The 27,070-nt window shown below is 55.2% G+C and overlaps 1 protein-coding gene across 1 annotated transcript; it reads right to left on the bottom strand.

The window, feature by feature from the left end:
* Positions 1-555: 555 nt before the first annotated feature.
* LOC143828389 (maestro heat-like repeat family member 5) lies at positions 556-26,222 on the bottom strand. The gene is made up of 20 exons (XM_077318808.1): positions 25,817-26,222; positions 25,495-25,586; positions 23,013-23,162; positions 21,377-21,490; positions 20,837-20,916; positions 19,559-19,694; positions 17,626-17,721; positions 16,455-16,559; positions 15,823-15,958; positions 14,090-14,208; positions 12,517-12,666; positions 11,567-11,721; positions 11,074-11,221; positions 9,765-9,943; positions 8,789-8,926; positions 8,239-8,353; positions 6,421-6,564; positions 4,453-4,629; positions 4,068-4,163; positions 556-806 (listed from the first exon to the last, which is right to left on the bottom strand). The coding sequence occupies exons 1-19, from the start codon at positions 26,220-26,222 to the stop codon at positions 4,083-4,085; spliced, it is 2,721 nt and encodes a 906-aa protein (XP_077174923.1). The 3' UTR covers positions 556-806; positions 4,068-4,082.
* Positions 26,223-27,070: the final 848 nt, after the last annotated feature.

Raw genomic sequence — 27,070 nt, 5'->3', positions numbered from 1 at the left:
GGCTCCCAGGCTGCTTGGTGGTGTGTGCGGCAGCGGCGGCTCCTCGACGGGTCGGGCGGCGGCTCCCAGGCGGCTTGGTGGTGTGTGCGGCGGCGGCGGTTCCTCGACGGGTCGGGCGGCGGCTCCCAGGCGGCTTGGTGGTGTGTGCGGCGGCGGCGGCTCTTAGGCCGGTCGGGCGGCGGCTCCCAGGCGGCTTGGTGGTGTGTGCGGCGGCGGCGGCTCCTCGGCGGGTCGGGCGGCGGCTCCCAGGCGGCTTGGTGGTGTGTGCTGAGGCGGCGGCTCCTCGGCGGGTCGGGCGGCGGCTCCCAGGCGGCTTGGTGGTGTGTGAGGCGGCGGCCGCTCCTCGACTGGTCGGGCGGCGTCTCCCAGGCTGCTTGGTGGTGTGTGCGGCGGCGGCGGCTCCTCGGCGGGTCGGGCGGCGGCTCCCAGGCGGCTTGGTGGTGTGTGCGGCGGCGGCGGCTCTTAGGCGGGTCGGGCGGCGGCTCCCAGGCGGCTTGGTGGTGTGTGCGGCGGCGGCGGCTCCTCGGCGGGTCGGGCGGCGGGTCCCAGGCTGCTTGGTGGTGTGTGCGGCGGCTCCTCGGCGGGTCGGGCGGCGGCTCCCAGGCGGCTTGGTGGTGTGTGCGGCGGCGGCGGTGGCTCCTTGGCGGGTCGGACGGCAGCTCCCAGGCGGCTTGTTGGTGTGTGGCGGCGGCGTCTCCTCGTCGGCTCCTTCTGGTGGACGGCTGTCTTCGCCTGCGGGCAGGCTATAGCGTGGCTCCGTTGTGGCTAGGCTAGGGATGCCCTGCCCTGGTACTGTTTAAACATCCCTTCAAAATAAGATACAGACATGCCACAACAATGAACATAAGGAACATTTTCTTTTCATGGAAATTTTAACTCATGACAATGTCAAATCAATGGTTACCCTGAGCTTGCTTCTCTGCAACGAGATAGTCCCATCTGGGAGTGATGGGAGACAATGACACCCGAAGTGTGTTGTAATGTAAAGAGCCGGGGGGGGGGATGAAGGAATGGGCCGGGGGGGGGGGGGAGAAGGTATCCTTCAGGGCCCACCTCCTATTAGTCGAAGGACCACATGTGGTCCGCAGCCCACGGGTTGGGGATCACTACGCTAGATGATGTGCTTTCAATGCCCTTTCGAAGAATCCAGCTGCAAAAGCGCACTGAAAGTGCATTATCCAGTGTGTGCAGAATGGGCCACTGGTCCCTACTGCCGCTTTTGCATTATATCTTGCCGTTTCCACACTGTGGGTGCCCTGAGGAGGGGGGGGGAGACCCTACCTTAGAAAAGTTTAGGAAGCCCTGAAAGGCCAATTTATTTCCTCGGGGAGGGGGCTAATGGGATATAAATAGCAGGTATTTAGGGATTTGGGACTTTACTTGGTTGGGTTTCAGTTGTGAAGAACACCCCCGAAGGCAGAGATGGAATTCAGTGAGATCGGAACATGCTGGAAAGACACTTCAGGGAAGCAGGGTGTGTGAATGAGATCTTGGGGCACTTGGGGACGGGAAGCTAAAGGCGAGCAGACAGGGTGATGCGGCGGTAAAGGAGGCAAAGGCAGCCTTGGGCTGTATAAAAAGAGGCATCCCATCAAAATCGCAAGATGGCCAAGCCAAGTGAGGAAAGGTCTGGGGAAGAGGAGGTGGAGAGGGGACAGGACGGCTCGCTTAAAGTATCTCAAAGGTTGTCATTTGGAGGAGGGCAGGGAACAGTTGATGGCAGAGGAGAGGACCCACAGTCATAGATTTAAACTATGGGTAGAAAGGTACAGGCTACAGATCAGGGAATCTTTCTTTACAGTCTGAGTACTTCAGCAGTGGGATGGGCTGCCTGAGGAGGTGGGAGCTCCCCCTCATTGGCCGTCTTCAAGCAGCGGCTGGACAGATCCTTCTCCTGGATGCTTAAGGCTGATCCTGCACTGAGCAGGGGGTGGGATTAGGTGGCCTGCATGGCCCCTTCCCCCTCTAGGATTCTAGGAGTCTAGTTCAGCAGTGGGATGGGCTGCCTAAGGAGGTGGGGAGCTCCCCTCACTGGCAGCCTTGCATTGAGTGCGGGGTGGGATTAGGTGGCCTGCATGGCCCCTTCCCACTCTAGGATTCTAGGTGTCTAGTTCAGTAGTGGAAGGGGCTGCCTAAGGAGGTGGGGAGCTCCCCGTCCCTGGTTGTCTTCAAGAAGTGACTGGACAGATCCTTATCCCAGATGCTTGGGGCTGATCCAACTCTATGATACTACGCTGCAATGATTTTACAATTACAATTCCTTAGCTGCCCTGAGGAATTGGGAAAAGGAGATCTTCTAATTTATATATATTTTTTAAATATCCACGACCCCAAGGAGTCCCGAAGTGGGACCGTTCCCTTCCTCTCCCACAACAGACACCTCTGACAGGACTGCTCTGCGGAAACAGCCCTAAGAGAACTGTGTTGGAATGGCAATCAGCAAGCAATTTGGTGAAGTCAGCCCTGTGGGGCTGTTGTTCAGCAGTGTAAGCAGCTCACTAGTGACACCTAATGAACACTGTGAGGTTGCAGGGAATTCTGAGCCATGTGCTCTGTTTAATCTGAGCTACCCCACCCACTTCCTCCTTTTTGAGGAAGAGAAGGTCAGCGTGCTTTGCAGAAGCAAGCAAGGAGCATCCATGAAGGATCTGCTGATGTGAGGCACCCATAGAGGCAACTACTGTTTGCAACTACTCTTAAGAAGAAGAAGAAGAAGAAGAAGAAGAAGAAGAAGAAGAAGAAGAAGAAGGGAATGTTTGAATCCCCAAAACCACCACTGAAAGCGGATTGGTGGCTTACAATGATTGACAACCTGAGTAGCAGGAAGAAACCTGCAGGTTGGACACACTTCCGACTTCTCCGCCACCTTGTTGGGAAGGGAAAAGCCATGATGAGATGGCAGAGTAATGCGGGAGGGGTCTCCCATCAGCAAGCGGTCAAGTGTGCAGTTTACAATCGCACTTTTACAAGCAGGAGGTGGCATGAATTGTCCCCCTCTATGCAGAAATGGTCATGTTTTGGGTCTTGCTTCTGCCCGCCAGCCTTGGTGGGCACCTGATACTTCTCACTTGGGTGGACAAGGGCTGCCATCACAGGAAGTGTCTGGCTTGAAGTGGGCACCTGGGGACCGTACCTGAAGCTCTTCTGCCCTCAAACTACATCCTTTCCTTAGTCTCCTTTGGGTTGTTCCTCCCACCTAAGCGGCTTCTTTTGGGAAGCCACAACTGTCTCAGAGGAACTCATGATATTTACGGCAGGGGTCTCCAACCCCCGGTCCGTGGCCCAGTACCGGGCCGTTAAGGCCATGGTACCGGGCCGCCAGCGGCCGCGCCTGCCTTCCCCTCCCCCTGCAGCGAAAGGGGTGGAAGAGGCAGGCGCGGCCGCTGGCACGGCAGCGACGCAAACGCGCACGCGCGGAGCTGCCGCGCGTGCGTGTTTGCGCCCCTGCTGCCGAAAATGCACACGTGTGGCTGTTCTGCGCATGCGCGTTAGCGCCACCTAGTGGTGAAAACGTGCATGCGCGGCAACTGCGCATGTGCGTTTACATGTAGCTGCTGTGGCCGGGCCGCCGGCTCTCTCCCACCCTCGGAGGCGGTCCCCGACTACAAGGCGTGGTGGTGGGGGCATGCAAACATACTTTTACAGCCCTGCTATGGAAGAATGGCTCACTGGTCTCCTAGCTCACCGGGGGAGGTGGAACCAGTCAAGATCTGTCCAGCACCGGAAGCTAAAGAGGGTCAACCCCGGTTAGTCCATGGATGGGAGACCTCTGAGGAAATCCAGGGTTGCAGACCAGAACCAATGGGATGAAATAAATTCAAAAGAAATTCCGTCCAAACATCCGGAAGAAGTTCCTGACAGTGAGAGCGGTTCCTCAGGGGAACAGGCTTTTGAATTCATTTCATCCCATTGATTCTGGTACTAGAAGGTGGTAATCGTCTTCTCTCCAGGCTAAACAGACCAAGCACACAGACCGTCCCAAAATGGCTTTCTGTCCCCCTGCTCACGTCTCTGGTGACAGGATCTGCTAGCTGGATCAGCAGGGGCACCTGGCTGCGGAAGATTACCTCCTTGACGGAGTGTCAGTTGCCATCTGACACGGCCACCCCTTTCATCAAAGTTCCATAGAGCTCCATGGAGATTCTTCTCAAATCGTCATCCTCCTAAAATGAATGGGAACCCAGTTAGTCAATCCCAAGTTCCGGGGGCCTTGTTGGGAGGTGGGGGGGGGGAGGTGGTGGCTAAATCAATCAAGTGGCCATCTAATGCTTTGGAGCAAATGCACCCTTCCTTCTTGGGACCCCTCAATTCAGTGCATCAGGCTGCTGACAATCTCTGGGGATGAATTTGGGGCCGAAGGAAAGAGCGAAGAACAAGAAGAGTTGGTTTTTAGACAATAGGACAACGGTACGGAGGTGGCAACGGTACGGTCTTGCCTGCTTGCTGCCTTACATCATGGAAATACTGGAGCATTGTTTGGATCAGTTGGACGCAAAGGGAGGTGTATTTTTTCATTTCGATTCTATCGAACACCGACTGCAGGGTTTTGATGGTCTCCTTCGCTATGCATTTGTCCATGCTGACAGCGCTAGTCGTGAGAGGAGTCAGGAGGGCCTCCAGAGACTCGTCCTGAAGGGAGGAAATGAGGGATGAGACCAGGTGGCCACACCGAGGGTGAGACACGCTCAGGCCTTTCTTCCGGGCTCCCTGCGCAGGCACATGGCCTGTGCCGCCAACCGAGAGCAGGACTCATTCTGCCTCTGACTTTTCTCTCCTGACAGAATGTTGCCCCTCGCGGTCCAAAGAGAGCGCGCGTGACCAAGGGAGGGATGCAGCTGATGGTGAGCTCAGAGAGACCTCCTTTCAATCAGCTGGCGGGAATTCTTCCTTCCTCCCAGGCAAGGTTGTCCAGTCCCAGGCTGGGAAATTCCCGGAGCTTTGGGGAGGGCACTTTGTTAGGGAAGAGCTTGGACAGCCAACCACAAGGCATAGGGCCCGAGGCCTTCCTAAAAACCTAAGAAGGGCGCTGCTGGGTCAGACCAGTGGCCCATCTAGCCCAGCACAGTCTCCCTGGAGGGCCAAGAACAGGGCAGAGAGGGCGAGGCCTTCCTGAGAGCATCGGAAGAGCCCTGCTGGATCGTCTATCATAGAATCATAGAATCATAGAAGAGTTGGAAGGGGCCATACAGGCCATCTAGTCCAACCCCCTGCTCAACGCAGGATCAGTCCTAAGCATCCTAAAGCACCCAAGAAAAGTGTGTATCCAGCCTTTGCTTGAAGACTGCCAGTGAGGGGAGCTCACCACCTCCTTAGGCAGCCTATTCCACTGCTGAACTACTCTGACCGTGAAAACCTTTTTCCTGATATCTAGCCTATATCGTTGTACTTGAGGTTTAAACCCATTACTGCGTGTCCTCTCCTCTGCAGCCAACAGAAACATCCTCCTGCCCTCCTCCAAGCGGCAACCTTTCAAATAGTTAAAGAGGGCTATCATGTCCCCTCTCAACCTCCTTTTCTCCAGGCTGAACATTCCCAAGTCCCTCAACCTATCTTCATAGGGCTTGGTCCCTTGGCCCCAGATCATCCTCGTCGCTCTCCTCTGTACCCTTTCAATTTTATCTACGTCCTTCTTGAAGTGAGGCTTCCAGAACTGCACACAGTACTCCAGGAGTGGTCTGACCAGTGCCGTATACAATGGGACTATGACATCTAGTGATTTTGATGTGATGCCCCTGTTGATACAGCCCAAAATGGCATTTGCCTTTTTTACCACTGCATCACACCGCCTGCTCATGTTTAGTTTACAATCCACAAGTACTCCAAGGTCTCATTCACACACAGTGTTACCTAGAAGCGTATCCCCCATCCAGTAGGCATGCTTTGCATTTTTCTGACCCAGATGCAGAACTTTACACTTATCTTTATTAAATTGCATCTTGTTCTCATTTGCCCATTTCCCCATTGTGTTCAGATCTCGTTGAACTCTGTCTCTATCTTCTATCACACCATCTGGTCTCACACAGGGGCCAACCAGTTCTTCAGGATGACCAGCAACAGGGAGTAGAGCCTGAGGCCTTCCTCTAAGGTTGCCTCCTGGCTCTGGGATTCAGAGGTGGACTGTCTCTGGATGTGGAGGTTCCCCTCAGTCCCCATGGCTAGTAGCCAGTGAGAGACTTGTCCTCCGTTCATCGGTCTAGTCCCCTTTTCAAGCTGTCTGTTCCTTGGCCATCCCAACGTCCTCTGGCAGCCAATCCCACCTTTTCATCTCTCTCTCTCTCTCTCTCTGCGCAAAGGAGTCTTTCCCAAGGAAGTCCTTTCCCAAATCTGTTCCTCCCCAGGCTCCACCCCCCAGAGCTCCAGGCTCTTCTCGATCCAGAGCTGGCCATCCTATGGGACCGCTCCCCGCGGGCATCCTCTTACTTCCAGGTTGTGTTGCAGCAGGTGTCCCAGGCCTCGGATACCGAACAGCTGCATTTGTGGACACGGTTGTGCCATCCACCCTCTGAGGACGTCCAGGATGTCCTGCTTCACAAACTTCAGTCCGATGTCTCTGTGGAACAGGAGCTGAGGCACAAGACCCCCGTCGTGAGCAAGGGCAAACAGGACCACCCCCCTCCTGATGCCCAGGCCACAGAGGAAGATCCGTTCCCCTCTAGGAGGTGGACTCTCTATGGATTACGTGGGCTCCTTGGACTGAGATCACGGCCCCTCCACGATACTGGCTCGGGGCACTTGACAACAGGTCACAACAGGAAAGCACGGCTCATTAAAACAATCCTCCCAATGGTCAAATGCACGGGATTGCGAGGTCACTTAGAAAGCTCACGACAGATGTTGCACTGTGTGTCTGCAGTGCTTGGGGGACGACAATGGCAAGGGGAGAGAAGGCCCAGGAAACAGCCCCCAGGGCTTCCAGCTGCCTGCCACGGGGGAGGAAACGGCTGGGGATGGGGGGTGGTTTGGGGGACAAGGCCATGGAGTCTGCCCATCAAAGCTGGGGGGACAGAACTCTGCTGCCTGGAGAGGAGGGGTCTTTCCAGGCCCCCCCCCCCCCGTCCGAGGCACTCCAGGCCTTCGAGCAGATCGGCCCTCCTAGCGCTTCGGCCCTTAGAGCACATCGGCCCCTAGAGCGTCTTGGTCGTTCCAGTGGTTCATAGAATGCACAGCACACTGTTTTGCAAGAGCCTTTGCGCTGCATAGATGTTTTTAGTTCCTTGGCTTTGTAAAAAAATGGTGCACAATAAAAGTAATATGAAAGTAATATCATTTTGACATATATACAGTCCTTCAACCCTTGAAGGTCCTAACTGTCACCCGTTGGGTTTTTAGGGTTCCACTTCCAGGTCCTCCCCCCCTTTGGTTTTTGTTCCATGTTGTAAAAAACACATTTTGGGGGAAAGGGGAAGGGAGCAAAGCATGATGGGAGGCTGCCTCCGTGGGACTCGGTGCAGAAAGTGTCTCTTCCCAGCCTGGGAAACGAGGGGATAACAGCCCAGATGCGGAGAGGCGAGAGTCGACTCTCAGCCTCCCAAGGAAATCCAAGGGGAGGCTCAGACAAGGTCGGCCTCCTCACGTGGAAACTGTCGTGGTCCTTGCCCCAGACCTTGGAATGACCTCAGCGACCCCCGAAGTCCTCCACCTCCTGGGGGGGGGGGGCGGGAGATCTCCTGCTTTCCCTCCAGGCCACAGAGACCCATTCCCCTGGTGAAATGGGCCGCTCTGGAAGGTCGGCGGGGTGGCAGGACACTCTCCCCCCAGCAGCACCCCCCAGCCTCTGCCCCCCCCGGTCTCCAGGGATCTCTGGGCAATCCTCCCGACAACCCTCACCCTCCCCACCGCCGGGAAGGGAGCTCCAGCAAGCCCGATCCCATCCGATCTCCGGAGACAAGCCAATGCCCTGGCCAGTCTCTGGAGGGGAGGCCTCCAAGGGGTTGGGGGGCAGTTCCTCCCAGGAACACGAGGGGTCAGGATGCAGAGCCAGGAAAGGGCCAACCACCTGCCCACGCCCCTGGCCTGGCTGCCAGACAGCCCCCAGGTCTGCTGGCTACGCCACACACCCCGGATGAGAAACAGCAAGAGAGCCGGGAATGGGACAGAGTCTTGGTGCCCCCAGGGAGAGCTCCTTGTGGTCCTGCCTGGCTGGGAACGGGTTCAAGGAGGTCAAGAGTCCAGTAGGCCACGATCCACGGATTGACCCAGCACAAGTGTCTGCATGTGTCCCGGTCATCCAGGGCTCACCTCGGTGAAAAAAGCCATTCCGACTGTCCTCTCCTTCAGCTCGTGATGGTACAAATATGCGTTGGCCAGTTTGAAGGTCATCACCATGTGCGCTTTGTTGAATTTAAACAGCTCCCTGTGTGGGGAAAACACGAAATCCCCAAAGGGTCAGCGACTCCGAAGGTTCAAAGTCAGGAACGGCTGGGCCCTGCTACCCCTGTGGCGGCTGCAGCGCATGCGGCATCCCCCAATCTGTCTCAGGAGGCTGCAGAGGGAGCCCCACCGAAAGTGCTGTCTTTTAGGAAGCAGCATCTAATGGACAACGGGGATGCCAGACCCCAGGTAGGAGCTGGGGCTCCCCCGTTCCACAGCTCCTCTCCAGGGGACGGAGATCTGTCCCCCTAGAGAAAAGGGCTGCCTGGGAGGGAGGACTCCCTCGCCCTCTCCTCCACTCAGGTCCCCCCTGCCCCCAATCCCACCAATTCTCTGCTCCACCGCCAAAGGCTCTCTAGTGAGGCAGCTGGCTCCTTCTGGCCGGCCGGCCCGTCCCTCTTGGCCTGCCTCTTCTTACCTGACGAGCTCAAAAACCCCTTCGACGAAAGTACCCGGCTGCTGCAGTTTGTCCCAGGTGCCTTGTAGCGTCAGTATGTTGTACACCCTGCAGAAGCCCATGCATGCAATGAGGTTCTTCAGGGCCTGGACGCCAGAGCTGAACGGAGCAAAGGAGAAGGTGTCCCCAGAAGCCGTTTTGCCCAGCCGGACCGCCTCTAAGGACAGGGGTGGCCCCTGCTGGCAGGCGCTCATGGGAACTGTAGTCCAAGTCCATCTGGCCATTTTGTCTATGGCCATCTGGAGAGCCGCACTTTGCATGTCTATTGCTTGGGTTTTGCTGCTAGCCTAGCCTGGCCTGGCCAAATCAGGGGTATGGCCACTGTGGAGGGCACAGACACACCTCAGAGCCTTCCAAGGGCAAGTGACTGATGGGGACCCCCGGAAGGGGCTTCCAAGACCAATGGAAGGCAGAGGTGGGTGGCCATTGCCTTCCTCTGCAGACCTTTTGTGGTCATCCTTTCTATTGGCAGAGTTTATAGATGCCCTGGCTGCTGGAAGAATAAATAGCTTATTGAGAAGAGAAGCAGCTTTGTGAAGAAGAGAGGAGAGAGATGGTCCTAACAGTCTAACTGACTAATAGTTTTCTTCCCAAAGCAATTGGGAGCAAGTGTGCTCAAAGGAGCAGGAGCCAATGAGGACACGGGCAGAGTGTTTGGAAAAGACCAGGACGTTCCTAATTTACACGTGCTACTTCACTCCTCCGGCACAGACAGGATCCAGGAGGACAAAGTCTGAATCCCATGTTGTGAAATCTCAGTGGATGTCCATGGGCCCATCGCATGCTCTCCACCTAGCCTACCTCATAGGGTTGTTGTGAGGATAAAATAGAGGAGGGGCAAAAGACGTAAGCTGCCATAGTGGGGGGAAGCGAGTAGCTTGTAGCTGAAAGACAGGTGAGAGCAGAACCGGGCCCATCTCCGATCTTGGCTTCTTACCTCACTACTCCGGATGGTTCTGAGGCCTCAGAATAACTGGACCTCCTGGATCCTTTCCTGCTCGATCCCAGGGAGTAACTGATTTGAGTCACCAGCGCTATCAGCAGGTGTGGGAATTTTTCCTGGACAACTTCAGCCGCGTTGGGCAGGGTCAGGATCCAGCGCAAGGCATTGGTGGCCTGGGGGGAGGAGAAGGAGGAATGGATTCAATAGAGGCCACCAAGAACCAGAGAACCTGCCAGGCAGCCCCTCTTGCGGACCCTGCGCAGAGACCAGGGGCTGAGTTCCAGACCACAGAGACCAGTTCCCCCGGAGACAAGGGCTACTCTGCAGGTCTGGCATTAGGCACCATCCCTCCACCACAACTACAAGGCAGAAGACTCAGGAGGGGAAAACCTGCATCTAAAACAGGACAATTTTAGATGCAATCAACAAACATGCTCTCTTTTTCTGAATTTGGTTTTGGCTGTAGCGACACCCAAAACAATGGTTTCTGCCAAAAAGCTTTCAGCAGCTATGGTCAAAGCAAATTTCTTTTTACAATTTCCAGGAACAAAGGCTTATGGGTAACAATTCTCCTTGGCTGCTGATGTCACCTTCACTTGGGAAGCCTTTATCGATTTTGCAGCATCAATTATTTTTCTGGATGGATGCTTGCCTCTTTTTTCCAGTTAAGAGAACAACGTCCTCTTAGAATTTTGAGAATCTTTAAGAGTTCATTGACTTACAGATAACAGTAAGTGTCAAAATGTCTTGTACAAAACGAAATGGACTCTTTAATACTTATGGATTCATATTCATTCAAGTGCGTAGCCGTGTCAGTCTGAAGGAGCACAACAAAAGTTGAGTCCAACAGCACCTTTAAAGGCAGCAAAGATTACAGATCACTTAGCTGAACAAGAATCACAAGCAACAACAATCATAACAACGAGGGAGATGGTATGATGAATGCATTTTTACACTAGAATCATGACTTATAAGCCCTCTGTTACTCGTAAAATACTGCAAAGCGCTTTTCTGCTCAGCTGATGGAAGCGGCCTGGTAGAAACGACCGTTTTGCGTGTCACTGCAAGGAAAAGGCAATGAAGAAAAAGACGGCAAGCAAGTGGGCTTATGGCTTCTCAAACTGTCCTGTTTCAGACACAGCTTTTCCTGTGGTGTGGGAATTCTGTCCCCCCCTCTGAGATCCCTCCTCCCACCTCCAAAACATTTCCTGCCCAGCCTCCCCGGCCCTGGATGGCCAGGCTCTTCCCAACCCGGAGCTGGCGGCCCAAAGGGACCCAGAGCAGTCCTGGTGGGGCTTTGTACCGCCAGAGGCAGGAGGGACTTGCTGTTGCGCCTCCCAGAGTTTTCCGAGCGGGGGTCTTCGCCCTGCAGACGTTTCAGCAGCGGCCTCAGGAGCCTGGTGTTGGAATAGGGATCGGAAACCAGGGCTTTCCACACCTCCTTGGCATTGCTGCGGTTTTCAAAACAGAGCAAGAAAGGAAACTCAGGCTTTGGCTCACACTCCCACTGGCGGCCCCAACTGCAGGCCTTCCGTCCCATGGTGAGATCTCTGGGTCAGGGGGGCAGCTGCCGCCAAAGCCCCATCTCCCCACCCACCCTGCCAAGCCGACTGGACCTCCCACGGCCCCTCAGGGAAGCCCCCTCTAGCCCCGCCCGCTTCCCGAAAGCACTTGGCAGGTGTCAGGCCAAAGATCAGGGCGTGGGCACCGCATTGGGGAGCCCTGCTCTGCTGTGTTTCTCCCCAAACATCACCCAAACCTCCCCACAACCCACCCTCAACAGCTGCCCCACCTACCCATCACAGCCCACGGAGACTTCCAGCAGGCAGTCCACCACTCCGCCGACACGCCTGCATGCCAGGGAGCAGATGGCCCTCTTGGCCTCCTGCTTGGCGAAGGCATCCCGGATGATGGGGAGGCGGCTGTATATCTCCCTGACAGTCAAGGGCAGCTGCAGGACGGAAAGGGGAGCATGAAGGCAACAACCTGCCTGCCCTCTCGCCCCTGCCTTCCCACCAGCCAGTTTTCAGTTAGAGTCGGAAGATCCATTGCTTGGGGCCAGAGAGACCGTCTGGAACCTGCAAACACCTAGCGGCCCCTTCAAGGACATCTATTCTCCTATTTATGGGTAGGCATTTGTGGACTGTGCTCCCTGAGAGAGCCAGCGTGGCTGAGAGTGGCGGACTGCAATCTGGAGGAGCCTATTAGAATCCACGCCTCCCCATGCAGCTATCTGGGGGACCTTGGACTAGTCCCAGTTCTTTTAGGGCTGTTCTCGCACAGCAGTTTCCCCTGGAGCTCTCTCAGCCCCACCTACCTCTGGGGTGGGGAGAGGGAGGAAAAGGTATTTGTAAGCCACTTTCGGACTCCTTTGAGTAGTGAAAAGCGGGTTTCAGAAATCCAGCTCTTCTTTACTGATACAGCGGTTCTAACGGAGCAGTCATATCGGGGCTCTCTCAGCCTCGCCTCCCTCACAGGGAGTCTGTTGTGGGGAGAGGAAAGGAAAGGCGAGTGGAAGCCGCTTTGAGACCCCTTTGTGTAGAGAAAAGCGGCATATAAGAACCAACGCTTCCTCCTCCTCCTCCTCCTCCTCGATAACTCTCCTTTCTTATTCATAGGGTCTCCAAATTCAGCGCAGGGCAGCTTCCCGGGCTGATATGGGAAGGAGGCAGGACCCCCCCTTTCTGCCCCCCTGTCCACAACTACCAGACAAGCTCCCCCCCCCCAATTTCCTCTTGTTCCTCACATCTTCCACATCCGTCCCGCACTCTTCCAGGAAGGATCTCAGCAGCATTGATGCAGCCTGAGAGATGAGTCTGTCTCCGTGAATCAGGTTGCTGGTGGTTTTGAGAACCAGTTCTGTGAGCTGACCGGGGCTGAGGTGCTCCCCGAAAGCCTGACACAGAGAGAAAGCAGAAAGAGGGTTTTCCTTGGACCTACTGCTCACCCCGGCTGTTCATGGCGACACCGAGCGGGAAGGAAAACTGCAAGAGCAACGAGACCAAGCAGGAGCCCTGCAGCACCCTGAGGGGGAACTAACTTTGGTCCAGCCGTCCTGGACAAGAGAGGATTTTGTCAGAGGCCCACTGGCCTTTGCAGGAGCCACCCACAGATAAAGGGGGGCAGATTCACATAGTTGCCTCTCCAGTATAGCAGCTTCAATATGTGATCTGAATCTTAGATTCGGGTCCAGTAACTGGCTCTCTCTCACATATCCAATAAGCTGTGACTCTTGAAGTCTCCAGGGAAGGCCAAACTGGCTCTCCAGATGTCCATGGACTACAACTCCCATGAACCCCTGCGCGGGAATTTCAGTCCATGGACATCTGGAGAGCCACAGTTTGGCCACGCCATAGACCCAGAAAATCTGGTTCATTCCTAAGGTACTACTGGACTTGAATCGACCTCTTCTACAGCAGAACAACATGGCAACGCTCCTGGAATGATCGGAACAGCCAAATCTGAAGGTTTTTCAGGGCTGTAGCATGGAGGTCCCTAAGGAATGAATGACCTCCAAAATTCCTATAGTAATAGTAGGCAGGAGTTCTGGCCCTGCTGGTGGACCTCCCGAAGGCCCCTGGGCTCTGGCCCCTGTGAGACCCCGAGTGTTGGACTGACTCGTCCCCTGGCCTGATCCAACAAGGGCTTCTCTTTTGTTATTCCCGGCCGCGGCTAGCCTGGTCTCATGAGACCTCGGAAACTCAAGAGGGTCCGCCTTGGCTAACACGTGGATGGGAGACCACAAAGAAGAATTCCAGGGTGGCGAAGCAGAGGCGGGGAAACTACCTGTGAATTTTGGGCTCTGGAAATCCTGTGGGGGGCCAAAAGCTGGCTACACAAACTGCACCTTCAAAGAATCCACCTGGACATTCAAACTGCGCATGTCTGGGGGAAGTTCCTCTAGCACTCTCTTCCAGAGATGGACTTTCCCCAGACATGCTCAGTTTGAATGGCTTCCCATGGGTGTCCTGCTAAAAACGCAGCCCAGAAAGTTTCCAAACCCAAAGGGAAATCTGCCACGTGGCCTTCTGGAGTGTGGTTTTAGGGGGACACCCATGGGAGTCAACTGGAAAGATGGCGGGAGAAGAAAAGGCCTGGGAGGGAGATTATTTTTAGGATGATTCTGTTAGTATTATTAAATGTATAGTCTGCCTTCCTCCTGGGACTCAAGGCGAATGACATGATCATACCCCATAAAAGCCCCGCCCCATTAAAGCCCAAGGTGGCTAAAAAGACCCTCCTACCACCCCACAGTCATCAAACCAAGGGTTCGCCCGAGAGGACAGAGGACTCTGACCTTCGGCGGTCTCGGGAAGTACCTGGGCCACTTTAGAGGCGTCGTTATGAAAGACGGAAGGGCCGGAAATGAAAAGGTCTTCTCGCTCCCATTTCACGATATTCCCCTTCTTGTTCTTGGGTCTCTTGTCCATCTCCTTAACTAATCAGAATGTTTCGGGAGGGAAAAGTCAGCGTTAGTTTCTTCCCCATCCGCCGGCTGTTCCCCACTTCAGGCAGCCCGCCTGGGCCCCATATGCACACGCTAGATCAGTGGTCCCCAACCTTTTTATCACCGGGGACCACTCAACGCCGGGGACCACTCACCGGGGACCACTCAACGCCTTTTACTGAGGCCCGGTGGGGGGGGGGGTAGTTTACTCCTCTACTCTCAACCACTGCCCTAACGCTCTCTGATCGCTATGGTAATGTTTAAACATCCCTTCAAAATAAGATACAGACACGCCACAACAATGAACATAAGGAACATTTTCTTGTCATGGAAATCTTAACACATGACAATGATAAATCAATGGTTACCCTGAGCTTGTTTCTCTGCAACGAGATAGTCCCATCTGGGAGTGATGGGAGACAAGAACACCCGAAGTGTGTTGTAATGTAAAGGGCCGGGGGGGGGGAAGGGTGGGTGGGGGGGAGAAGGTGTCCCTCGGGGCCACCTCCAATTAGTCGAAGGACCACATGTGGTCATCCGCTAGATGATGTGCTTTCAATGCCCTTTCGAAGAATCCAGCTGCAAAAGCGCACTGAAAGTGCATTATCCAGTGTGTGCAGAATGGGCCACTGGTCCCTACTGCCGCTTTTGCATTATATCTTGCCGTTTCCACACTGTGGGTGCCCTGAGGAGGGGGGGGGGGAGACCCTACCTTAGAAAAGTTTAGGAAGCCCTGAAAGGCCAATTTATTTCCTCGGGGAGGGGGCTAATGGGATATAAATAGCAGGTATTTGGGGATTTGGGACTTTACTTGGTTGGGATTCAGTTGTGAAGAACACCCCCGAAGGCAGAGATGGAATTCAGTGAGATCGGAACATGCTGGAAAGGGGGCCAGTGAGAACGGAGGAGTGCAGAGTTCTCCCTTTGGGTCCCAAAAAGGGAGCCAAGCACTCTGGGTGGGAGAGACACTTCAGGGAAGCAGGGTGTGCGAATGAGATCTTGGGGCACTTGGGGACGGGAAGCTAAAGGCGAGCAGACAGGGTGATGCGGCGGTAAAGGAGGCAAAGGCAGCCTTGGGCTGTATGAAAAGAGGCATCCCATCAAAATCGCAGGATGTCCGAGTCCCACCGTACATCCCACATTGCTTAGACTGCTCCTGGAATCCCATGTCCAGTTCTGGAGGCCCCACTCCAGAAAGGACGTGGACAAAATGGAGACGGTGAAGAGGAGATGGCCAAGCCAAGTGAGGAAAGGTCTGGGGAAGAGGAGGTGGAGAGGGGACAGGACGGCTCGCTTAAAGTATCTCAAAGGTTGTCATTTGGAGGAGGGCAGGGAACAGTTCCTGGTGATGGCAGAGGAGAGGACCCACAGTCATGGATTTAAACTATGGGTAGAAAGGTACAGGCTACAGATCAGGGAATCTTTCTTTACAGTCTGAGTACTTCTACTGAGTACTACTACTGAGTCCTCATTTTAATAGTGCTGCGATCCCCCCCCTCCCCCGAGTCTGTCAGGAGAGGACGGAATCAGCAGTTCAACTGTAAACAAATAAATAAAGGTGAGCTTTGAGCTGGTGGTTTTCAGATTTCCCAGCATGCCCCTCACCCATTTGGCTCATGGTCAGGTGGTGGAGGTGGTACATCGCTTGGGCCGCCTGCACGCCAATCTCCTTCACGCTGTCCATGGTCCGCATGCCCAACACCGCCACCAGCTGGCCAAGCAAGGAAAACTCCTGCGAGACCTGAAAGGGAGAGGGAGGTGGGAAGGGGCCCCCAGGAAGCCTGCCGTGCTTTCCTCCTGCAGGGCCCCAGGCTGCCTCACTGGCCCAGAGAGAAGACTCGCCCCCCCCACTTCCCCCTCGAAGGGGAAACACCCTGGACCCCCACTTCTTCCCCTGCAGCTGACGGGCTGCATTTGCACTGGGAGGCATCACTGCTGCAGCAGCCCCTGAAACACTCAACAGCGTTGCTGTCAGGTCAGGAGGTTTCATGAGACGCTGCTTGTTTGTTCAGAGGTCTTGCACAACCAGTGGGGGTCCCTCTAGTCCAGCCTCCTGTCTCACGCGGGGCCGCCAGTTCCTGGGGCAGGCCCGCAACAAAGCCCAGAGGCTGTGGCCTCCACAAGAACATCAGGAGAGCCCTGCTGGAGCTGCTTCGGGGGATCCAACAAGATGCCCGGCATTTCGGTCACGGGATGTGCCCCTTGGGACGGGCTCTTCCGCTCCCAAGGATGCTCACGTCAAAATCGAGGTGTTCGGCGGCAAACTTCAGCACATGGCTGGTGCTCCTCACGGCTCTTTCCCGCTCGTGGGGCATCTCCGATTCCATCCAGCCGTTGGTGTGCTGTGAAGAAAGAGCACACTGGAGACAGAGAGCAAAACCAGAACCAGCAAAGTGTCCGTTCCAGGACCACTCCCAGAATGGCCCGTTGGGAAAGGACAAGGTTTGAGCCCAGTGGCACCCTGAAGACGCACAGAGAGAATTCGGGGGGTCTAAAGGGGAAGGATGGCTCCTCGCCAGAGAGCAGAGATGAATTCCCCTGGCAAAAACAATGGGTGTTTGGCGTGGGCTCCACGGCATCGTACCCCTCGGAGGTCCCCGCCCTGCCCAGCTCTCCCCTCCCATGGAGTGGTCTTCCTTTCTCGATGGGCTGGTCCTCTCCCCACTGGAGAGCTGGCTTGTTCCTCGCTGTGGGCAGGCCTTGCTGCGGGGGCCCCTGAGCGCCCTCCCCCCTAGAGAAGGCTTCCTCAGCCCGGGTTTCCTGGAACAGCCCTGGAAGGGTTTTCTGCAGGGGTGGGAGGGGATGGGTCTTGTACACACATTTCCTCCAGTGATATGACCGCAGAGGGTCATGCCAGTCTGCTCCCCCCTCCCAAAACGGCCAGTGATGGGCCCGGAGGGGGCGGGGAGGGGTGGGCCCCCGAGTGGGCGTGTCCACAGCTCTGCTTCCCAACCGTATTCTGCACGATCGCACCCCTCCTGGGGTTGGTCGAAGCCCCAAGGATGTTTCAGGGCTTTGTCCATGGTTAGAAAGTAGAGAAAGGCTGATCTAGAGTTTCTCTCCTGACCTCCAGGGAGCAGAGAACAGCTCACCCCAAGACAACAGCCACTTTGGGCGGTGGCCTTGATGGATGCTCCTCTCCTTGGGCTCTGCCCAGGGAAATCCCAAGTCGGCCACCTAAGCAGCTCCCTAAAGGCCATGCATGCCTGCTCTATGCCATGGAATAGAGGCTTTAAGCTGGGCCTGCATTGAGCAGGGGGCTGGACTAGACGCTGGTCCGGCCCCTTCCCACTCTACGGTTCGATCCTGGATTAAGCAGGGGCTTGGACTATATGGCCTGGGTGGCCCCTTCCCACTCTAGGATACTATGCTTTTATTAGGCCTTAGAGGAGTTACTAGTGCCCTTACTATCAATATTTCTTGAAGTCCATCCATGTTGGGCACCTCGGACAGGAGGCTGGTGAGCACTGAATTGCACGCGCTCATCGTCTGCTCGTAGAAGTCCTAAAGGGAGAGAAGACAACGCCGTTAGCATGAGCCAAGGCACGGAGAAGGTCAGTCTGCCAGACGTGGCCAGGGCTGGGGAAAGCAGGTCTTCTATTCCAGTGGAATATCCAGACGCGTTTGCAAGCAGGACAGGCCCAAGGGTGAGCCTCCGGGACACAGCTCTCACGTGCCAAAGGGCCGCCATTCCTGAGGCTGCGTTTATAAAAAGCAAACGGGTGGCATTGCAGAAAGAGGAGTGTGGGGAGAACAGGGACCTCAGTGGGGCCCAAGGCCACCCAGTCCCCCCTCCAAAGCCGCCCTTTCCTCCAGGGGCACTGATCTCTGCCGTCTGGAGATGTGGTGCAATTCTGGGGGATCCCCAGGCCCCACTTGGAGGCTGGCATACTCTCTGCTAGCCCTAAAGGGAGAGAGAAAAGGAGAGGGGAGGGGACAATAAAAGGAGAATAACCAGGCAACAATCTGTGGGGTCCAAGAAGATGGCTACGTAGATACCGTTGAGAAACCAGAGAGAAAGACCCTGTTCCTCTTTCCAGAGAGAGGGCAGAGGATGGGTCCACTTTGCCACCCCCTGGGGCCCCGATCCTCGGGGCCTGGTCAGGGGAGAGTTCTTGGCATTGGGAAGAAGGGTGCAGGGACAGATTGGCAGCTTTGACTGAGCCCTTTCCCACCAGTCCCACTGGGCTGAGAATGAGTTCCTGCCAAATGGCCATTGGCCCCAGGTTGCAAAAACAGTCCCCCTTGGGGCCAGCCATTCCAGGGAGAGGGTGGGAGAATCGAGAAACAGCAGCTGGGATGTTTGCTTGGGGGAGGTGTGAAATTCGAGGAGGGGAACAATGATGTCCAAAAGAACAAGCAGCTTTCAAAGGGGAGGAGATCAATTCATGGAGGAGAAGTCTGTCAATGGCTGCGAGCTATTGTGACTAAAGGGATCCTCCCCATTCAGGGGCACTAATCCTCTGAATCCCAGGGTCAGGAGGCAAACTCAGGCGCAGGCCTGGTCCTTGCCGCTGGCCCTCCCCCCGGAAGAGCTGGTGGGCCGCTGGGTGAGCCAGGATGCTGGACTGGATGGGCCACTGGCCTGATCCAGGAGGGCTCTGCTCATGTTTTCACGAGTCAGCAGCTAAAAGAGTAGAAAGAAGATGTAGCAGGACAGGAGAAAGTTGAGGGACAAAATCCAGGATAATGTGGTGACCCTCTGCTGATGGTTGCCAACTCCAGAGGGGGAAAGTCCTGGGGATCCCCTTCCAAAACCTCACCCCCGCCCCCCCAGGCTCCACCTCCAAACCTATACAAAATTCCCAATCCATAAATTGGCAACGCTGGATTTGACTGTGACTCTCTCTTCTGCAATACTGAGGCCGTTTTGCCAGCAACAAAGTCTCAGATCCAGATGTTCGACTGCAGGCCGACGCGGCCCCCCTATCAAGCAGGGCTCCTCGCCCTTCCTAAGCCCGTGGGCACCTCTGGAATCCTTCCCCAAGAGCATGGGCTTAGCCACAGCATGGCTGCCTCAGGGGGCGGAGCCAGGCACAAAAAGGCAGGGAATGAGGTTAGGCATCTCTAAGAAGAAGCCAACCAGCATCTTGGGCTGAGGGGGAGGTTGCTGCTGAAGCGACTTTTTAAGAAGTCTGCACAACCTACCAAATTCCCAGGGGGAAAAACCACGCTGGGGGGCCGTGCTCTGAAACCACAGGCATGGGTCAGGCGATCCCTTGTGTCCAATTGCAAGGAGATGAGTCCCATCCCACCTGCCTTGTCTCTGAATCTGAACTTAGTTCCTGGCCAAGACACCATGTTTTTCAGTTTTGACCCCTGGACAGGGAGGGGGAGGCACCTGAGTTTGCGTTGGGTACGTAGAGCTGCCTGCTTTCAGCTTGGTCATTTTGAGAGCTGGTAAAGAATACACCTTCTTGATGGTCTTGCTCACTAAGTTGGATCTGACCTCACAGTCCAGCACAGGCTTCAGGAGACTGCAAATAAAACAGACAGTGGTGGAGGTGGGGGTGGAGAAACATTAGGACCCCACCACCCCGCCAAGGATGCACACACCTTCCCCCTACAGTCGATTCAACAGGATCAGCTCTGAATGTTTTATTCTCAAACAGCAGAGCAGATGCCAAGTCTGAGGGGTCCCAGTTAAAGACAAGAAGAAGAAGTAGAGATGATTTTAAATATCCACGAACCCAAGGAGTCCCGAAGTGGGACCCTTCCCTTCCTCTCCCACAACAGACACCCTGGGAGGTTGGGGAGGCTGAGAGTCCTCTGACAGGACTGCTCTGCGGAAACAGCCCTAAGAGAACTGTGTTGGAATGGCAATCAGCAAGTAATTTGGGGAAGTCAGCCCTGTGGGGCTGTTGTTCAGCAGTGTAAGCAGCTCACTAGTGACACCTAATGAACACTGTGAGGTTGCAGGGAATTCTGAGCCATGTGCTCTGTTTAATCTGAGCTACCCCACCCACTTCCTCCTTTTTGAGGAAGAGAAGGTCAGCGTGCTTTGCAGAAGCAAGCAAGGAGCATCCATGAAGGATCTGCTGATGTGAGGCAGCCATAGAGGCAACTACTGTTTGCAACTACTCTGAAGAAGAAGAAGAAGACGGGAATGTTTGAATCCCCAAAACCACCACTGAGAGGGGATTGGTGGCTTACAATGATTGACAACCTGAGGAGCAGGAAGAAACCTGCAGGTTGGACACACTTCCGGCTTCTCCGCCACCTTGTTGGGAAGGGAAAAGCCATGATGAGATGGCAGAATAATGCGGGAGGGGTCTCCCATCAGCAAGCGGTCAAGTGTGCGGTTTACAATCGCACTTTTACAAGCAGGAGGTGGCACGAATTGTCCCCCTCTATGCAGAAATGGTCATGGTTTGGGTCTTGCTTCTGCCCGCCAGCCTCGGAGGGCACCTGATACTTCTCACTTGGGTGGACAAGGGCTGCCATCACAGGAAGTGTCTGGCTTGAAGCTCTTCTGCCCTCAAACTACATCCTTTCCTTAGTCTCCTTTGGGTTGTTCCTCCCCCCTTCTCTTCACAACGGATGCCTGGCATTTCTCTGGCTGCAAGGCACCAGGAGCCTGGCCAGGAGAGCTAAGGAGGAGGAAACCTTGGGTACATACGTAAGGGAGCCAATGGTGGTCAGAGCAAGGTGGAGGATCGGGAAGCACACTGACTCCTGGGGCTCTTCTTCGATCATTTCCTGCAGTGGAAAAACACACAGACAGAGGGTCACTTCCAAGTGATGCTTTTAGGCAGGGGTGGCCCAACTGTGGCTCTCCAGATGTCCATGGACTACAATTCTGGAAAGGTTCCCTCAGAGGATGCCAAACAAAGCCTGGGATTCCGCTCCAGTCCCTCCACTCCCCAGATCCTGCCCTCCGCAGGCCCCATTCCCATTTCTCCACACAGAGGTGGCAGCCCTGGCCAGACGACGGCCGCCCCTTTCCGCAGGGGACTCCACTTGGGGACTCCACAGGGGACTCCACTTGAGTCGCTACGATGCAGAGAAGTCTGTGAGGGTCCGGGCCAGTGGAACGGAGGTCCCAGGAGCCTCCACTGGCAGCCTCGGGACCCCAAGGCCGCACCCCAAGCACGTCCCAAGCTTGAGACTCGCTCCCCCAGAAGCCCCCTCCCTGCTTTCCCCCTCCACTTTGACTTACTATTATGCATTGGAGCAATTCAGATTTGTGGGGGCAATCTTGCCTCCGGCTCCCCTGGAGGGCTCTGCTGATCAGGTTGATAGATTTTAGGAATGCTGTTTTAAGTGGTTGATTCTGGACGGAGGAGAAAGAAGCAGGGTGCAGAGAGGTTAGACCACCTTCCAGGAGTGGGTGCTGGGGGGAGGCGCCCAGCTGGAGGGAGACGGGAATCCCAGCGTCCTTCACGCAGGCAATCCCAGGAGCTGGCTGGGACGTTCACCTCTTTTTTACAATTGAGAAACCCCTGAAACATTCTTTAGGCTTCAAGAAACTCCCAAATTTATTTATTTTTTTTTGTGGGGGGGGAGGTTGGCATGACCATTTCTGGTCGTATCACCTGATAAAAGTTTAACAACTGAAAAAATAGATATACAAAATGAACCCCCAGCAATTTGGGAAACCCTTCCAGGACCACCAGGAAAGTCTTCACCAGGGGAACGACCCAGAGTTTATACGGAGACCAATCTCAGCTAGAATGGCCAGACCCTCCAGTGGAAGGGGGGTCCCTCGCCACCAGGCCCCACTGGCCAACACCAATGATCTGACTAGGAGGGGGACCTTACCCAGAAAAGACTGGGGTCCGGTCAATATTGCAGCAGTGCATCTATGTCACTACCCAAAGAGACCTCATCCCGTTGGGGACGGCACATCCGGTGTGACCCGGAAGTGACGCCATGAGGTCAGTGGTGGTGAGGTGACACTCTGGCTTTCGGACGAAAGCTTTAGGGTAGAAGTCAAATGGACCACACAGTCTTTGCCCAAAGACCAGAGCGTTGCCCTGCCATCGCTGCAGGACTCTTCCGGGTCACCTCGGAAGGGATGGAGGGACGTCATGGCAATGTGGGCGGAGCTTCCCTAGGATGGAGGCGGGAATATCAGCCGGATGTTGGGAGGAGCTTCTGAGCAACGCAGGCTGCTCATGGGGAATTCGCTTCTCCAGACGTGTGGGCTCTCCCTCCTGGGAGGGAAACGGAAGCAGATTACCGGATTATCGCTCGGGGATCCTGTAGGTCATCCTGCATACTGCAGGGGGGTGGACTGGGTGGTCTTTAGGCCCCCTTCCAGGTATATCATTCCACAGTTTCTTTTTCCCATGGAGTCAGAAACAATTATGGGGCCACCTTTGCGTGTGTGTTTGGGGAAATAATACACCCACAAGGCCCATTATTTTTGCACCCGAATTCTTAGCAACGCAGCATGATGTGAAAGGGTTAAGGTAGGGTTGCCAGCTCCAGGTTGAGAAATTCCTGGAGATTTGGGGGGCGGAGTCTGGGGAGGGCAGGTGTTGCAGGGGAGGGGCCAGAATGTCACTGAATCTGCCTTTTGAAGCAGCCATTTTCTCCAGGGGATTCAAGAGATTCGGGAAGGAGAAGTATATCAGTGGCCAGTAACCCTGGTGACTGGGGGAACCTCCACAGTCAGAAGGAGTCAATCTCTGGAGCACAGAGTGAGGAGGTCACAAGAGGGGAAGGTCTTGGCCTCTCTGCCTTGTGGTTGGCCCTCCAGAAGAACCGGCTGCCCTCTGGGTATGACAAGATTCTGGAATAGAGGGACCCCTGGCCAGATCCAGCTGGGCTCTCCGGATGTTTCCCAGTACCTTGTAGCCCGCACGGAACTGTCTAAGCAGCTCCGAGATGAGGAACTCGATCAGCAGGTGCAGGTCTTCTGTATTGGCCCCAGCGGCCGCATGCCCGTAGGACTCGATCCATGCGATGCAATCCTGAAAGGGAACACGGCCCTGCAGATCCTGGAGGTGAAGGGGAAGAAAGGGAAACCATTCAGCCGTATATCGAGCACAGCACAGTTCGAATCAGCCTCTGGACACCCTCAGCTCCTGAGAGTGTTCAGGAGAAAGGCAAGAAGATGAAAATGTCAAGGAAAGGCCTTAAAAGAGCCAGATTTCTGCCTGGTGGAAAGCACAGCCAACCCAGGGCCAGGGTTTGCCAAGGCAAGAGGGGGAGAGAGGTGGCTGACCATTGCTGGCCTATGTCTAGCGGCCCTGAATGTCCGTGGAGGTCGCCCACCCAAGGACTCACCAAGGCCAGCCCGGCTTAGCTGCTGAGATCTGAGCAGACGGACCTAGCCAGGTGACCCTGTTGAGACACAACTAATTGGCTCAGTGGACTTCATGTTCCTTTGGGCTCTTTTAGCCTCATGTCCCTCACAGGGTGTCTCTTGTGGGGAGAGGAAAGGGAAGGCGACTGGAAGCCGCTTTGAGACTCCTTCGGGCAGAGAAAAGCGGCATAGAAGAACCAACTCTTCTTCTTCTTAAGTAATCTCAGGGCTCTCTCAGCCTCCCCTCCCTCACAGGGTGTCTGTTGTGGGGAGAGGAAAGGGAAGGCGACTGGAAGCCGCTTTGAGACTCCTTCGGGTAGAGAAAAGCAGCATATGAGAACCAACTCTTCTTCTTCTTCAGTAATATCAGGGCTCTCTCAGCCTCCCCTCCCTCACAGGGTGTCTGTTGTGGGGAGAGGAAAGGGAAGGCGACTGGAAGCCGCTTTGAGACTCCTTCGGGTAGAGAAAAGCGGCATAGAAGAACCAACTCTTCTTCTTCTTAAGTAATCTCAGGGCTCTCTCAGCCTCCCCTCCCTCACAGGGTGTCTGTTGTGGGTAGAGGAAAGGGAAGGTGACTGTTAGCCGCTTTGAGCCTCCTTCGGGTAGAGAAAAGCGGCATAGAAGAACCAACTCTTCTTCTTCTTCTTAAGTAATCTCAGGGCTCTCTCAGCCTCCCCTCCCTCACAGGGTGTCTGTTGTGGGGAGAGGAAAGGGAAGGTGACTGTTAGCCGCTTTGAGCCTCCTTCGGGTAGAGAAAAGCGGCATAGAAGAACCAACTCTTCTTCTTCTTCTTAAGTAATCTCAGGGCTCTCTCAGCCTCCCCTCCCTCACAGGGTGTCTGTTGTGGGGAGAGGAAAGGGAAGGTGACTGTTAGCCGCTTTGAGCCTCCTTCGGGTAGAGAAAAGCGGCATAGAAGAACCAACTCTTCTTCTTCTTCTTAAGTAATCTCAGGGCTCTCTCAGCCTCCCCTCCCTCACAGGGTGTCTGTTGTGGGGAGAGGAAAGGGAAGGTGACTGTTAGCCGCTTTGAGCCTCCTTCGGGTAGAGAAAAGCGGCATAGAAGAACCAACTCTTCTTCTTCTTCTTAAGTAATCTCAGGGCTCTCTCAGCCTCCCCTCCCTCACAGGGTGTCTGTTGTGGGGAGAGGAAAGGGAAGGCGACTGTTAGCCGCTTTGAGAATCCTTCGGGTAGAGAAAAGCGGCATAGAAGAACCAACTCTTCTTCTTCTTCTTAAGGAATCTCAGGGCTCTCTCAGCCTCCCCTCCCTCACAGGGTGTCTGTTGTGGGGAGAGGAAAGGGAAGGCGACTGGAAGCCGCTTTGAGACTCCTTCGGGTAGAGAAAAGCGGCATAGAAGAACCAACTCTTTTATCCACATATTAAGCTTAAAGATGTAGAAAAACAGGAGACGGGGACCATATTTTTTGATACAATGCTGCCCACTGAGAAATATCTTCAGCCTAGGGTTCTTTTGGGGCTCCAGCTGAATTCAGAATAGATTCAGCTGGGGAAAGGCTTTTGTGTTTTGGGGCTCTTCCCTCCATGAAGAAGAAGAGTTGGTTCTTATATGCTGCTTTTCTCTCCGCAAAGGAGTGTCAGAGCAGCTTCCAACCTCTTTCCCCTCTTCTCCCCAAAACAGGCACCCTGTGAGGGAGGTGGGGCTGAGAGAGCTCTGGGAGAGACTGATCGGTGAGAACAGCACTATCAGAGCTGCAACTAGTCCAAGGTCACTCAGCTCAGTCCCAGCTCACCCGATTAGAAGCCGCTGGTCTTACGCGCTCCACCAAGCTGGCTCCCCCACTCCAGCCAGCCGCATGATCCCTCTTCCCCGCTGAACCTTTTTCTTTGCCGCTCTTCCCTTTCCCCGTTTCTCTTCGCTCTGGCTGGACGTGTGTCACAGTTCTCTATTTGGGGGCTTTAATGCCTAAGGCTCGAACTTGGCAGCACTTAGGGAGGCCGAGCGGTGGGGGGTCAGCTCCGGCAAGCGAGACAAATCAACGGAGAAAGAAATGGTTCTGCAACTGTACCTCCAATGTCTTCTTCTCCAGAGTAAGAGACCTCCTGGCTTGCATCTGATTCCCATCGTCTCTGAGCACCATCAGGATTTCTCCCAGGGGGCCTGTGAGGGAAGGGAGGCCGAGAGAGCGCTTTGAGGCGACTAGCCCGAGGTCACCCAGCTGGCTGCCTGTGGAGGAGGAGGGGGAGCGGGGGATCAAACCCGCTTCTCCAGATGACAGGCCGCTGCCCTTGACCGCACCCCCACGCTGGCTCTCGGCAGCCTCTGCCCAAGCACGCCACTGCCCTGAGACCACCCCAGACCAGCTGGCGACTCCTGGGCCCGGCCGGTACCTGGCAGCGCTGCAGAGATCCCCAGAGCTTGCGAGGCTCTCCTGCTCCCTGCGGTGGCGGTGGTGCTGTTCCTGACGGCCGTCACAGGCAGCTTTGGCCATGGGGTGGCCTCCTTGGTCGTATCTGCCTGGCTTGTCCCAGCGGTGGTTTGGGGCAGTCGGCGCTGCGGCAGGACGGGCAGCATGAGAGGAGGCGTCGGTGTCGGCTTCTGGTCCTCGGAGGACGCTGCCGGCTTGGTCAGAGGCGGGAGGTGCTCTGCATTCCTCCGGCCAGCTGGCTCTTGAGATCTGGCTTGGTGAGGGAGGCTTCGGCCTTCCCGATGGTCGGTTTTCTCACCCGAGGTGTTTGCATCCTTCTCAAGGCTCCTCCTTTTGAGCAGTTTGTCCTTTCTAGACACGGAACTCATCCTGCAATGGAGACATTTAGGGACTTTTTCCAAACTAGCCAAACACAGTCAAGGAGACACGGGAGTTTACTCCATCCTCGTTTCCCTCTCTTGATTGGCCTGCTGCTTTAGGATTTTGCCTCCGTTCGGCATGTTTGCTCCCCCTAGAGGCTGATTCAATCTTACATCAGTTTATGCCTGGCATACTGTGAGTTCCCCTGAGCTGTAGGAAGGGGCAGCACATAAAAGGAGTTATTATGAGCGATGTGGAACATCTAATGGAAATGGAAGTCTAGGGACATGACGTCCATAGTCCTGCCCCCGGGGACCTCGGCAGTGGCAGGACCGCGGCAGTGGCGCCTGAACACTGAGGTGCACTCATTGCTCTGGGGTCGTGGCTGCCGCTGCCAGTCCTCTGAGGCCGCTCCCACCCTGTGGAGAGTGGGGGAAGCCTCAGGAGACTGGCGGGGGTGGGGCCAGCCCAACACGGCACGCCAGCAGGTAAAGAGAGGGGGTGGGGTGGGGGAGGGGGCAGGGGACAGGGATTCTTGTCCTTGATGTGGAAATTCTACAGAAGGGGCGAGAATAATTGTCTGTGGATTTAAAATAATAATAATAATAATAATAATAATAATAATAATAATAATAATAATAATAATAATAGAAGGAGAAGAAGAGTTGCTTTTTATTCCCCACGTTTCTCTCCCCAATGGAGTCTCAAAGCAGCTCATAGTTGCCTTCTCTTCCCCTGTGGGTGAGGTGATGCTGAGAGAGCTCTGAGAGAAGTGCTTTGTGAGAACTGACTAATCAGGACTGTGACTAGCTCATCCAGCTAGCTGCATGCAGAGGAGCAGGGAGTCACGCCTGGC

This window comes from Paroedura picta, chromosome 2, assembly GCF_049243985.1.
Source record: "Paroedura picta isolate Pp20150507F chromosome 2, Ppicta_v3.0, whole genome shotgun sequence".
Classification (NCBI taxonomy): Eukaryota; Metazoa; Chordata; class Lepidosauria; order Squamata; family Gekkonidae; genus Paroedura; species Paroedura picta.
The sequence above is the reverse complement of the archived record's forward strand: the minus strand, read 5'-3'. Positions and strand labels throughout refer to the sequence as shown.

Coding starts and splice junctions, on each gene's coding strand:
- LOC143828389 (XM_077318808.1), bottom strand. CDS start 26,222: ATGAGTTCCGTGTCTAGAAAGGACAAACTGCTCAAAAGGAGGAGCCTT. Junction 11,222..11,566: donor GTCTCCGTGGGCTGTGATGG/GTAGGTGGGGCA, acceptor TGAAAACCGCAG/CAATGCCAAGGAGGTGTGGA. Junction 4,630..6,420: donor TGCTGCAACACAACCTGGAA/GTAAGAGGATGC, acceptor TCCTCCCTTCAG/GACGAGTCTCTGGAGGCCCT.